Raw genomic sequence first — 14,647 nt, forward strand, 5'->3', positions numbered from 1 at the left:
TGAACTTTGGGAGCAAGAAATAAGCTCTGTCTGCGCACGTTTTGGAAAAAAGGAGACCAAAATGTTCAATGTAGAGTTTTAATTGCAGTGGTAGCACAGAAACTATGTTGGATCACATTAAACTAAAGCATCCTCTGCATACAGTGGGGCTACTGATATGCCAGTTTAAATCACGCTATGAGGAGGCATTCATGATGTGTCACACACACGATGCAAGTTTGTGCTCGTTCCAAAACTGTTTGAAACAAGTGTGCCTGAAGAGGGCGAAAGAGGGGCAAGATTCAGCTTAGCGTCCGTATGAAATGGCTGTACTTACCCCCGGGGCCCATTATGGTCCTTGTGGAGCAGTCCCTCCTGGATCAGGGCTTCCATGCGCTTTGACGCCCATTCACTCATTTGGGCAGTGGCTGACAGGCCCAGCTCCATTAACTACCCTTAGGTTGGCAAAGCTCTCCTCCAGCACCTCCCTGGCCACAGTGCTAGGGCATCATGCTATATGGAATAACCCCAGCTGCCCCCTCTGGGCTTTCCAGTGAATGTTGACTGGCCAGTATTAATACTAGTTAATACTGAAAACAACAGTAATGATAGTTGTTACTTCAAGTAATTCATGTATTAGGGAATGTAACTGGGGAGGTTAGCGTTTAAGACATTTTAGAAATGTATAAAATCAATAGAAACATTTCCATAATCGGCTAATTTATCGCTTTCCTATTGAAGTATCCAATTTTGTTATGTTAACATATTGCTTCCCTGTTTCTACTTTACATCTCCATTGACATTTATAAAAGCAGTTTTTAAAAGTAGTGTGTGTGTGTGGGTTGTAACTTGTATGGCAGAGCTTAAACTATTAAACTTTTATTTTTAATGTCTAAATGATTATTAAACTAAATCTAAAACCTCTACATAGACCAAAGCAAGTACATATTTAAGTCGGAGGAAATGTTACTTTCCCTAAAAAAAGGAATTGGAAAACAGAATGATCTTATTCTAGTCTTAGCCTTAACACATCTCATACATCCACACCGCAAAACTGCTCGGTCAGCTCCTATCAGAGAGCACTGCCTTTGTGTGATTCAGCAAAAATGAACGTCAAACATTGAAAGAATACTTCCTTTAATAGGATGCTGACTGCATAGTTACACCAAGAAGGCACCGTGAAAAAAGTCCATGCATTATCTGCACTGTATTTGGTATTTAGCTGTATTTTGCATTCTTTAAACTCTTGTAATAACATGAATATATATATATATTTTATTTTTTTTGGCGTAAGAAAAATGCATTACATGTACATATAAAAATATATATACAGTATATGAATTACTAGCAGGGATTTTTTTTCAACTGTAGTCAAAATGCAATTGTCCATCACTGAAGCAGTAATATATGTCCAGCATTCATTAAGTGTTTTTTTTTTTGTTTTAGATATGACGAATATTGTATATACTAGCTGACATTGAACAATCTCTCCAAAACCAGTGTTTAAATCACTTAACTTAAACAGAAATAATGGATACAGAAATAAAAAGGTTCATAGAAGTGTGCTTAGTCTACCCTTTTGAAAGAAGTGAAATAATAAAACATGCAACACTAATAATGAAAACAGCAGGTATTTTTCAAAGCATAACTGGGGTTTGACAGATCTTCAATGGATCGATATCTTCATATTCTGTTAATCGTTTCCTCCACAGAGCTTCAACAGTATCTTCCTGTAATCCCCAGAACTATCACCCTATTACACCAAGAAAATGAAAAGATTACTTCAGTTAGTCAAAAACAAAAATGTATGGATCTTTAGTTCAGTACTTGTGTTCATACATACATATAAAATAACTTAGATCAGCTGGGAAATAATGTTGATATGGTGATTACAGTAACATGATAATAAGGTAAGCAACTAGACAAACATTTTCTTCTATACAGATCAGAGGTCATATAGCAATGTCTGGGATGATGCAAGATTTAATATAGAATAGTGAATCCAAAAAGGTTTTAAAATCCTTTAAAACTGCAACAACTCTGAAGAACAGAAAGGTGCTTACAGTAATATCAGTGTACAGGGATTTTCCATAGTTTTTTTTGTACTCCTGTCGGATATCCAGCATGTCAACTTCCGAACGGGACACCATGATTCGGATAAGAGTGCTGTCATCGGTTCCCAGTCCCTGAGAGACACATGGCAGGTCAGGAGAGCCTAGCTTGTCGTGAGGGTTACTTCACATGGGTTTCACATATTTAAACTTAAAACACTGCACTGAAGTATACAGAATAAGATCATTTATACTTCTTCCATAGTCTATCATTCACATTTAAAATCAATCACTTTGAGGAAAAGTAGGTTAAAGAGACAAAAAACAGGTCCCCCCTCCAATTGTCTATATTTAAGATAGCACTCACCTTCATGGACTTGTAGAGTCTTTCAGCAAAGTAAGCTGGTGTATTTTTGATGCACTTCACTGAGAGAAAAAAAAAAAGTTTGTCATCCATAAACTTAAAAGGAAAAGGAAGGAAAACTTAAAAACAACATAAGGGATAGTTTAAAGTATGGAGAGTACGCATATGTACACACACACACACACACAGTATTATGTTTGGTATAAATGGCCTATATTTGAGAACCCCATAAAACAGTAGAGTATGGATAAAACATTATTGTTGAAAGAACCTATTCACACATTGGATGAAGCACGGTCCTATTCAGTGCACACTGCAAACAAGAGCACCACACACACACACACACAAGAAAACACATGCCACCATGAGATGTGTATGTTATGTCAAAAAAATACCCAAAACAAAGCACTCTTTGCAATTTCATTCAGTGGATCAACACAATTGGACAACACAGGAAGATAATATTACCATTACTCTGAACACTGAGAGCATATTTATGAGAAACGACAGGAAAGAAAAAAGATTATGAAGCAAGATATATATATCTAAACCCAGCCGGTTTTAAATGCAATATTAATTTTGTAATTAAAACCATTGCCAATTTTCCAGATGTAGTACTTATAATATTTGGAGAATCCTAAAATCTAAAGACAACAGAATTATACCTAGATTAATTAAATAACTTATCCTACATAACATTACTCAAATACTTGTATTTAAAAATGATAAACGTCTTAATACAACAGCATTAAAAAAGTACATCAACACATAACTGCATTGTTGCAATGACTAATAAAGAGTAAGCCCTTACCCACGGCCAGCATGCCCTTCTCAAGGTCTCCTGACATCTCTCTGGAAATGCTCTTCTCGATGTCCCGGCCACACATTTGCTGATACTCGTGAAAAACTGCAAAAGAAGCATAATTGTTATTGACGTTTAATATATTTGGAATACAGAAACGGACATTTTCAGATCGTAGGAACGCCATTAAGGAAGGAACCGATGCATCCTGTTGGCACTAAGAGCTCAGCAGGTTGTGGAAAACACTACGCCAAAGGGACTGGTCAGATGCCCATTCTACACCTCTAATTCTATCTAAATTCAAACAATGCCAAAAAACTGGGTTCATACAAATGCGGTACAAGTATTTTGAGGATACTTCCAACTAGTTATTAATACACAAAAACAATTACACTCCAGTTACCTGCTCTCAGATGAGCTTTGCTTCGTGCACAAAGAATAGCGTTAAATTTCGACTCATCTGTTCCGAGTTTGTTCTCTCCTGCAGCATACAGACTCTAGAAGAAATACAGTGCACTGAATGTTAATGTCAGAAGTCTTTATCTTTATCTTTATCTTCTGCTGCCAGTGGGATTAAATCTAGTCTTTACAGAACTTAAAAAAAACTATTATTTTCTGTTAAATAAAGAGCCAGACAGGTATTTGGCAATTAACCCTGAGAAATGATGGAGGGAACTGAAAGCACTGGTGTAAGGTGACACCCATTTGATCCATAAGAAATGTCAAGTTTAGACACTCCCATAAACCATGGACATTCTGTATTTGGAAGCACATGGTAGCTTTCCACACCCTATAATTAACATAACTTTACTTTACAGAATACGTAGGAAAATCGTTCAGAAGGCCTGCTCTTCTCTGCCTTTTTAAGGAAGCCTGTATTTATACACTGCACGGAAATTAATTAAAGTACATATTTGCCTGAAAGATGAGTATGAAATAAGTTATTATAACCGTGGGTTAAGTCTTTACAGTGTAGGATTTAGAACTTATAAAAACATCTTATTAAACAAGACTTCTGTGGCTTTGAAAACATGACAGGCTGTGATATACACTGCGATGTAAAAAGACATGTAGAGAATAAAATAGGTGTGCTTAATTAAGACTAACAGAAAATAGTATGTGCACTTGTGTGTTAGGCATTGGGAAATTAAATGCAGACGGACGAGCCTCATGTGATGATGACTTAGCAGTTTCCACTTTACAGCACAAAGAACAAGAAGTAAATGCAAAGTGGTGTTTTAATAAGGTGTTCAGTGACATGCATTAGAAAAGAGTATTGTGTGTTTTATTTGCAACAAACACACAGAATTAAATAATTAATTCATTATACTCATGTACCAGTTTTTTGGTTTTTTTCAACATTCTCGGGTCATATAATTATTAGGCTTATACATTTTTTTTCCCCTCATCAAAACTGCTTTGCTTATTCACACTTTGCAGATGAACTTCTAACCACAGTGAAACAGTCAGATTCACATCCTGTTCATTTGACGTTACCTGAGCATCTTGTTTGGCCAAAGAAATATCCACATTTTCCCTTTCATCCCGGTTACCCTTAAAACAAGAAATTCAATTGATGTTACAAGCTTTGATGTTACAACTGTGTTCTTATTCCAATAGTTATCTTATGTTTGTGATATGGCTGCAAAAGTGAGTGTAAATAAACCTAGACTGCTTGGAAATTTCACTTCTAAGCAAGCATTAACTGATCTTGACTTGTATTACCATTTTATGCAAGTAATACATTTTGTATACACATTTACTATATGTCAAGAAATAAAGAACATGATTTCTAAATCTACAAAGAGAGAGACTTCAAAGTATGACTTAAGGCTTCCTGTTTTTACGTTTAAGAAAACACATTAACGTTCCCAATTCAGTAATACACGAGTTCTGCTTTAGCAGTTATGTAATAGATATTACTGCTTAGGAAACAATGACCGTGAGAGTAAAACAAATACACTATTTGAAGGTATACTTTTAGTTTGACAGCAGCTGTGTTTTGAATGCTGGTGGATCACCAGAAATATAGAACTTGGCAAGAGGTATCAGTTCAAAAACAGCTGAAAATGATGTGTTCAATCACTTTTTCATAAGCTGAACAACTAAATAGTCTTCAAATGCAACTCATTCATTTTCAATAAAGGCTTTACATATAGCGTACCGGAAACCACACGAAGACACTGCAGTTGACCCTGAAACACAGGCTTGACATTGTCTTAACACTACTCTACCATTTCCTGTTTGGAGATGTTCTCACTAAAACTATGCATGCTTTATGAGTTTGAGAGCACAAATCAGAAAGGAAAACATAACAGTATGGTTAACAATATTTACCTGAGCCAGTGAAACCAGAAGTCTGCGGAAGTGTCCTGATGTGTCACTGGTAATGGCCTCCTCCAGAGTCTTCTTAAATTCTGAAACACAAATGGCTGAATTAAAAAAATCTATAGCTAAAGATACAATGTTCAGCCGTATGAAACCGTGTTCTCAATATTACATCAATCTTCTTCTTCAGAATATGGATAGTTTCTATGTGGTATAAAATCTGTTGGGACATTGTTTTAAACAACCAATTGTAGGTATAACAAAGGGCCTTAAGGTCAGAACTGAGCGGCTCAGCTGCATAGCTTTCTAGTAAAGTACAAATTCATTTTAAAATTATGTGCAAAATACAGCAATCACTTCAAATTGTATTCATTCATATTTACACGTCTGTAAATAGAAGAATGACTGCCTAAAATCTTAAAGCTGGCAACTGTATTCCTTAGCAACATCTACATGTTGACATTGCTTCACGAGTCATGCTGGTAAGCCACTCACCTGTTTTGTAAACTTTATTAATCTCATGTATTTCAGCGTTACTCCGAGAAGACAGAATCTCAATTAAGCACTGTTCATCTGTACCAGCACCCTGTTAAACAGAGAACATGTAAATTTAGTTCAATCATATGCAGTTGATTTTGCTACATTTCTAAAAAAAAAAAAAAAAAAAAAAAAAACAAATCATTTACAATTTATTTTGTATTTGAAAGATCGTCCTTTTAAAAGAAAGCAATGGAGAGGATATACATATAACATACAGCATAGTTCAAGATACATTTTTTTTTATCACTTATGATGACTATACAAACATTGTTTTTCAGAAATGTTTCAGTAACAGGCACACTGAGAAAAGCAGAACTACCCTCTTCAATACAGTATATACATACTCATTTAAATCTGATCAAACCTTTTACAACTGGTTGAGCCTTGGTTTTAATTAATCACACTAACCTTTATGGCGTTTCGGATTTCATGGGCATCATACATTACAGAAGTCTGCAGCATGGCCAGAACAGTTTTCTCAAAGTTTCCCGAGAGTTCGGACTTCAAATCCTTAATTAAATCCTATAAAATGCATAAAAGAAAGGACTGCTAAGTTAACGTTTAATGGTACTTTAGTTGCACTTAACATACTAAATAAATATTTGTGCAAATCAGGGAAACGGATATTCTATATTAAAATGGACATTTATAATTAAAATATGGAAGATACATTATGAAAACAAATTAAATAGTTGACTAAGGTGGTTCCTAAGTGGCAGTCCACTTAACTTTCTCTCAAGACTGAGAACATTAAAGACCATCTTACCAATATAGATACATATACATATTTCAATCTTACCTTCCCATAAGCCGTTTTGTAGGTGATACACAGCGGTACTCTCTGCTTGTTTGAGCGATTTCCAAGCAGCTCAATAATAGCTTGCTCATCAGTGCCTGTCAAAAACAACGGGCACAAATTGATTAAAATCGATTAATTATTCACTTAAATTATTTACATTATAAATTTAATCAGTGAAACAAAGTTCAGATCAGACATGTCCTGCAAGATCACATTAGGCCGAATTACACATTTTATAATCACAAAAAAAGCCTATAATTAATACATTTACAGTAAAACTTTATTCTATAGATTTACAGTATGTAAATGTAAACTATTTCCACCCATCAGACCAGTGTAAGCCATGAACGCAGCACTGAAAAGCAGACTGCCTCTTTGACTGCAGGTATATAGGTGTGGACCTGTGTGAATGATCACGCTGGGTGTACAGCTCACACAATGCTCTGCAGGAAATTTCAGCATTGGCCTTTTCAGCAAGATCTGCATCATCTTTATACGGAACACTGCACTCAGCATTATGTGTGTATAAACGTCCCATTTAAATGTAACTAATATTTTCCCTGATGTATTAAATTTGGCATTCAATACTGATATGATATGCTAGTTATAGTGGTTGAATTTTTACATTCGCTCTGTGGGCAGGTGCTATTTTATTTTTGATTGTTTAATATTAACTCACCAAAGCCCTTCATTGCCTTGCGTAGGACTTCCACATCCTTCAGGGGGTCAGCACCTGGAAAGTCACTGATGACACCTCGGAACCCTCGCTAATGGATAATAAATAAATAAATACATACATACATATATACATACATACATAAACAAGCACTGGGATCTTAAACAATTGACCCAGAATGCAATCAATGACTTTGTATCAATAGATTTTGAGACTATAACAAGTTAATAATAACTACAGTATCTCACAACCTTACATATAGCATGACTGCCTGCTACTATCAAACTCAACCTCCTCCAGATTAAATCTCACACTCAGCATCCCTAAAAGCCAGAGTTTACAGAGTTCCTTACATTTATAGGTGGCACAACGGGGGCTCCAGGAGCACTTGGCGTGTAGGCAGGCATGGATGGGCTTCCTGCAGGGGCTCCAGGGTAACCAGGCATGGGCTGAGTAGGGGCAGGCCCTCCTGGAAATCCCATTCCCGGAGGCACGTTCCCTCCCGGCTGAGGAAACATGCCATACGGCTGCTGGTTCGGTTGGGGTGCACCATACCCCCCTGGCTGGCCAGGATAGCTTGGGGTTTGGTTAAACATTGATGGATTAGGCTGAAATCCTCCCTGGTTTGATGCCATCTGATCAGCCTGTAATTGGAGAAATTACAACCAATAACTACTGACTTTTGAACACACAATAAAAGCAAAAAAACTGTAGAACAGCAACCAGAATGATCCTTCACACACAAGTTCACCCCCATACCATTTCAAAAGATATCTATGACAACTACAGGTGTGTATCTTTCCCTCCGTGACGATGCGATATGCATCTACACTGTCACCGATACAATATAAGAAAGACATGGTTAGAAAAATGAATGATTCAATACAGCTTTGAGTCAATTCAATTAAATTCACATTATCCAACTAATAGATAGAAACTGACTATTTTCCATGCAATTATTATGGCTGCCAATTTAACACACAGCAAAGTACAATGTACAAATTTATATTCTGAAGTTCTCAAAAGAAAAAAAAAAAAAGACTGAATACCTGTAGGACTAGAAGATTTCAACCCTGAAGATTTCATGTGGAATTGACGTTGTAATCAACATTTTGGCTTAATCCGATTAATTTTCATTGTTTCTTCTCGGATCGGTATTAATATGTTTGCGATTATTATTGTATTGAACATGTGTGTGTTTTATATAAAACTGCAGTGTATTTAACTCTCCACTAGTTTCAATTCAGAGTACTGTACATTTGGTATAGTTAAGTGTGTGTGTGTCTTGGTGAATCGTTACACTCCTAATGACAACCATACATTTCTTTAAGCACTTTCATGCAGACCATTCAATCCATAATGGAAACAGCTTATAAGGTGGTTTACAAACTAGCTATACATGTTAACTGTCAGTAAATGGCATCTACCTGCTAATTTTATTGAAACATTTAAAATCAAATGTCTTCTTACTTCTTTCATGAAGTGAATCTCTCAAAAGAAAGGCTACATGAATCAACAGTGCCATTCTCAATAAGGTAAAGATGAAATAATAACAGAGCCATCTGATCTAATCACAAAAGGTATAACTTAGAATGGTCTTAACATATGTAGATACAAAATTGCAACCATATTCAAAGCTATTCATGCTTTTAAAAAATGTTTCTAGAGGATTTTTCTTTCAGTGCATTCCTTTATGGTACATCAACATGAAACCTACCATTGAATTGATATTGGAGGTATTGAATCCAGGATTAGATACATTATCAAGTCCAATGGTAGGAAAGCCAGGTGCACCACCCCAGCCACCTTCAATAAGAGAAAGAATAAAACAAGTAGACAACAGTTACATACATGCATTGCAGTATTTGCTATGAGTATGAGAGGATGCATGAAAATATTAATACCCGTTTCCTGCATGCCTGAAGCAAACAGTTCTGCAAGACCTATGCGTGTCTATGGGACTTATTTTTCGAGGTCTGTGTCAGACCATGTGCTGACACATAACATGCACAGACCTAAACAGTTCTGCTTTCAATTGCCTTTGAAATCAGTCTGTTTGCTGCTTTTTGTCAAAGGAGATTTACAAGTTCAAACATGATATAGTACCTACTTTAATCTGCTTCTTTGTAGTATTCCTGCCCATGCATGCAGTTGTTGTTTTTTCTACATACATCTTCAAGTGATCTGGTATTTTTTTAATAATCGTCTCTCTCATCCCATGATACATGTTTGATTTATGTTTAAATTTTAAAAATGAGTGGTCTACTCTATTACCTTTAGGATGTTTAGAGAGCATTATTTCTAGTAATTTTGCCGAGTTATGTACACACTCATCTCTTACAAGGATATCTTTGTTAGCTTAACTGCTTTATTATGCTTTTCCACTGTGAATCAAGGTCTTGACTCTGGAATGCTTTCACTGGCATTCTTAGTCCCTTAATAAATACAGGCAGAATGGAGGTATTCAATAACTGAAGTCTACAAATCCTCCCTCAGGACACCACCTATTTTCCAACCACACTGATGAAAATCCATTCTGTATAATGAGTTAAGTGTCTTACAAATGGGTGGTGCTCTGAGGGAGAATTTATCATTAGTTTCTTTAAAGCCAATTTTGCAGGTTGTATTAACTTATCTTATTTAAAACACTGAAATGTACTGTTAGTTGCCTTTTAAAGAAAAAAGTTTCCCTTCTATAAAATCTATATTTGTAAGGCTTTATAATATATATAAAGGAGCAAACAACATTACTCTATGATAAGTGCACACATATTTTGAATGAAAAAAAAAAACATACAACCTCCCCAACAAATTTCCATGTATGGCACAATGTGTGAAATCGAAATAGTTGCTTCCTCTTACCTGCTTGTGGATACCCACCCCCTGGCGCAGGAAAGCCGCCTGGCTGTGAAGGGTAGCCACCAGGCTGGGGGTATCCGCCTTGTTGGGGTGGGTATCCTCCTGGTTGGGGTGGGTATCCACCTTGTTGGGGTGGGTATCCGCCTGGTTGGGGTGGGTAGCCCCCTGCCTGGGGAGGGTAACCGCCTGCCTGGGGAGGGTAGCCCCCAGGTTGTGTGGGATAACCAGGGTAACTCATCACTGGTCTGGAATAAAAAAACATTTACTAGTTGGTAATGAGATCACTCTGAGCAAATGCAAAGAAGTGTCCATGAGATCCAAACTGATACATATAAGCAGAGTTTGACAGATAAAATAATGGTTTTGTTCCAAGAAAAATAAATCATCAATATATAAATATACATACAAACAGTAACTTCACAGTAAGCTAAATACTGCAGAAAGCCAACTTGTAGAATGTATTAAACCATCAGTTCACAGAACACAAGAAGCTTGTGTAAAAATTTCCATAGAAATAAACAAACACATTGCAATGTTTAGGTTTGGAATTGACAGTGTCAACTGAAAAATGTTGCACACAGCATCTGCTCAACTATAGATCATAAACACAGCAGAATAGGCCCTTGAAGGCCAACTTCACTTTGCTTTTTGGGGGAGTGGAAATAATGTTTAATGGAAACAAACATACTATTTCCTTATTAGCATCATGATCCTGTTTGTTGGATTTATGTTATGGTGTTATAGTGTAGCTATATTTTTTAATAATTAATGAATCCAATAAAAGCAGCTTGCCACAGAGCCACTGAACACCCGCCCCCACCTCCAGCTGAACTTGTTAGATCATGTTAGTGCACATTTTAAGCCACACCTCTGAAACAAGTCTTACCACTCTCTCTCTCTTATCTACGTATACAGAAACAAATGAGAAAATACTTTGAATAGGGAGAACGCATGGTCTATTTTAACTACCATTTATAGACTAGGCATTGTTGGTTTGGCATTTACTCTAAAATTACATTTGATTCACAAGACTGTAGCAAACATACCAGCTATAATAATATTCTTAACAGAAAAACATCCATGTTTACTAATAACACCAATTAGCAATAATGCTATGGATCAAATTCTTGAGAATTCAAACTTCTATTAAGATGCAACTTATAAACATTTCTTTGCCAGTATATAGTAGCATGGAAAGCTTTTATACTAGCTACTAGTATTACTTGAAATATCCTCTCAGAAAAAAAAAAAAAAAATTGTTGCTCTACTTTATTTTGAAAAATATGATTTTGAAAAAGCGAAAACAGGAGAGAGAGACACACATACTACTCTTCCTGAAGTCTTGTACAGAACCTGTGGGGCAAATGTTCCCAGAAAGCACAGTCAGTCTTGTACCTTAATTTAGCATGTCGGGAACACATCACCAGTTAATCTTTCCCGTTCGCAGAATGTAGGCTGCTTTGTCCCCTTTATGACATTCCCAGCTGTCAGTGTTCCAACATGACAAGCCTCAGTTCCACACTGGCATAAGGCAGACAATGAAACTCAAATGGTTTAATCCCCATTGTATTTAACAAAGACAGAGAACTAAAACACTTTGGGCTATATTGATAAAGCGCTCTCCATTATATTTAAAATATCATACTGGGATCTTACATACCAGCATCCTTTTAAACATATCTGCCACTTCACAGCTTGATGGGTCACAAATTAGTTTTCTTATCAGCAAATAAGCAGGTATAAACAACGATAAATGTATAAATGACACTTTATAAATACGACACTAACCAAAACAAAAGTACAAAATGGTAACTGTCTTAGATGTTGGACATGGATTTACAGTAGAATCTGATCATTTACAATTGTGAAGACCGAGACACAATGGTTTGCTATTGTTTGTTCCAGTTTCAAACGTGGGCGTGTGACTGTTATGAATATACTGCCTTTTGATGGTCCTGTCATCTGTCAACCAGACTTCACACAGCACTTACATAGCTCTGAGCCACATCTAGGGTGCTGAACATTAAGGCATTTCAGAGTTGGATTCAATAAATCCAAGTCAATAGACTATTGGGTTAAAGAACAAGCAAGTTCCAATGAAAATCACATTCAGTTTCTATTTTAAGCCTAGGAAGGTTAAATTTAAGTCAGAAACAAGTACTTACATGGTTATGAAACGCACATTGTGTTTAAATTGTAGACACCCTTTGCTTTACTTCCCTATGGGCTGCTGATTTGTATACAGACCTGCTGTGGAAATACTAAAAGTACATCCTTTCCCTTTACTGACATTTTGTAGATAAACCAATTCATGTTAGACTTTATTAATAGGACAGTATTAAAAAAAATAGTATACGTAAAGAGGCATCGATTTATGAAATACACAAACTGGCCTAGTGAATGTGAAAATGTGAACAATGCTATGCAAAACGGTGCTTGTGTGGGTGGGTGGAAGTGTATGGGGGGTGGAATCAGCTATTTACGCTACCATGTGATTGTCTTGAGTGAATTCTGGATTATGATTGGCTACCATGGTTTTCTTCAAACACAAAGTTTCAGTATAATTCTACCTTTTATCTCAGTTTTACATCAGTTGTTAATTAAAGATCTAGTTAATTAGGCTCGTTGTGAGTTAGAGGCTTGTAGTCATTTATTACTTTAGCTGTACTGATTTAGTAGCACAAATGCGCTATAGTTCAGATTTCCTGAATTGAATTATAGACGAAAATACATTTAATTACATACACTTAATGTATTAACTGCAATACGTTTTTTTTTTTTTAAAGATAGATTAAGAAACCACTGGAAATACATATTTACAAAACCTCGTACATGCTAGCAATAAAATCGATACATTTTATTTTAAAATATCGAGGCTAGTAAAGCTTAATTCTGCAACATCAGAGGTGATACACCCAGTGCTCGAGTAACTAATTTAGCACAGTAGCAGAAATAAAGATTAATATTTGTTTAAAGAGTGGTTTATACTCAATAAGTACAACCTAAAAATATGCAGTTTTCGGTTACTAGAGCAGTACTGTAATTAAACAGACTTAATAACAGGCAGACATGTTTCGATCCGTACAAAATGGCAGCTTGCAGGAATTAAAAGACGCTCGTATATTAATACAACCTGAATCTAACCATCCATGTAACACATTTTCAGTCGTGTGATATCTTGTAGTTTGACCCTACGGTTTTTAAAAATGGTGACGTGGAGAAAATGAAGCAGAATCGATCCATTGACCGATACATAGATACGTATCGCTGAAATGGTTCCCTAATCCATGTCAACCGTAATTGGGTTCATGTAAACACAACAAGCATTATACATTTTTTTTTTTATAAAATCGAGTTAAATTGAGCATAACATCTCTGTATAGTTTTGCGAATACCATCTCTCTGGAAAAGCATGTTTTTTTATAATGTTTCGTCCTTGTTTTGACAACATCCCCCTAAATGTACAAACGTCATAATGTTGCGTTCACGTTGTTGCAATGTTGCCACATGATCGGGTATTCTGGGAAGTGTCCGATTTGCTACATTACAAACAGGAATTCAAATACTCAAAACGTCGAACATATATACCTGAACCCTTAACCTTGCCGATTTCTTATGATGTATAGATTAATAAATGCAATATATTACATCCTCACTATGTCCAGGAGACGAACAGCTTCACAGCAGTACGAGGCTGTCTTGTCAGGCCGGTTACACTGCAGCTGCACATTATTGCCATGTAATCTTACGGACCTGCGCGTTAACCTCACAATGTAAACCGAAACTCCGCCGTTTTAATACGTATAAATGTTTCAAATGGCATGCAGGCGTTGAAGTACGTGAACACTCACCTGCAGGAGATTTGAAGACCTCTTCCTGAAATGCTAGCAGAGACTCAGGAAGCTCATTTTAATGTGGCGAGCGGCTGGGTGGGTGGGTCTGCTTCATAGTTTCCACTCAGCTGAAGACGCCCATGGATTACAAAACAAACACGGTGTACACTGAGGCCTACAGACAAGGGAAACTTGAGCAAGGCAGCCTCATATGATCACAAGTGTACATGTACACAGAAAGTGACGTATGGACTGCTTTTATTTCCTCCAGCTTTCAGGTAGAAGGCTGGCATACAGGTGTTAGAAAGTACAAACCATGCAACAGAATATGATTGTATCTCATGTGGTGAAATTGGACGTGTTAAGACGTGCATAGGGTTGTATCTGAAGTCACGGTCATTTCAATATATTAGAGT

General features: G+C 36.4%; 1 protein-coding gene across 1 annotated transcript; it reads right to left on the reverse strand.

The window, feature by feature from the left end:
• Positions 1 to 1,099: 1,099 nt before the first annotated feature.
• On the reverse strand, positions 1,100 to 14,407 carry anxa11a (annexin A11a). The gene is made up of 15 exons (XM_066693941.1): positions 14,250 to 14,407; positions 10,402 to 10,643; positions 9,257 to 9,345; positions 7,893 to 8,183; positions 7,543 to 7,630; positions 6,864 to 6,958; positions 6,473 to 6,586; positions 6,020 to 6,110; positions 5,534 to 5,613; positions 4,694 to 4,750; positions 3,600 to 3,693; positions 3,206 to 3,301; positions 2,398 to 2,456; positions 2,043 to 2,165; positions 1,100 to 1,732 (listed from the first exon to the last, which is right to left on the reverse strand). Exons 2-15 carry the CDS (start codon positions 10,634 to 10,636, stop codon positions 1,673 to 1,675), a joined length of 1,572 nt encoding a protein of 523 aa, XP_066550038.1. The 5' UTR covers positions 10,637 to 10,643; positions 14,250 to 14,407; the 3' UTR covers positions 1,100 to 1,672.
• Positions 14,408 to 14,647: the final 240 nt, after the last annotated feature.

Source organism: Amia ocellicauda, chromosome 20 (assembly GCF_036373705.1).
Source record: "Amia ocellicauda isolate fAmiCal2 chromosome 20, fAmiCal2.hap1, whole genome shotgun sequence".
In the NCBI taxonomy this organism is placed as follows: Eukaryota; Metazoa; Chordata; class Actinopteri; order Amiiformes; family Amiidae; genus Amia; species Amia ocellicauda.

Excerpts from the sequence above, each read along its gene's own strand:
- anxa11a (XM_066693941.1), bottom strand. The coding sequence starts at position 10,636 with ATGAGTTACCCTGGTTATCCCACACAACCTGGGGGCTACCCTCCCCAG. Across the intron at positions 6,587-6,863 it reads ACAAAACGGCTTATGGGAAG|GATTTAATTAAGGATTTGAA; the intron begins GTAAGATTGAAA and ends TGCATTTTATAG. Across the intron at positions 5,614-6,019 it reads TAATAAAGTTTACAAAACAG|AATTTAAGAAGACTCTGGAG; the intron begins GTGAGTGGCTTA and ends TTTGTGTTTCAG.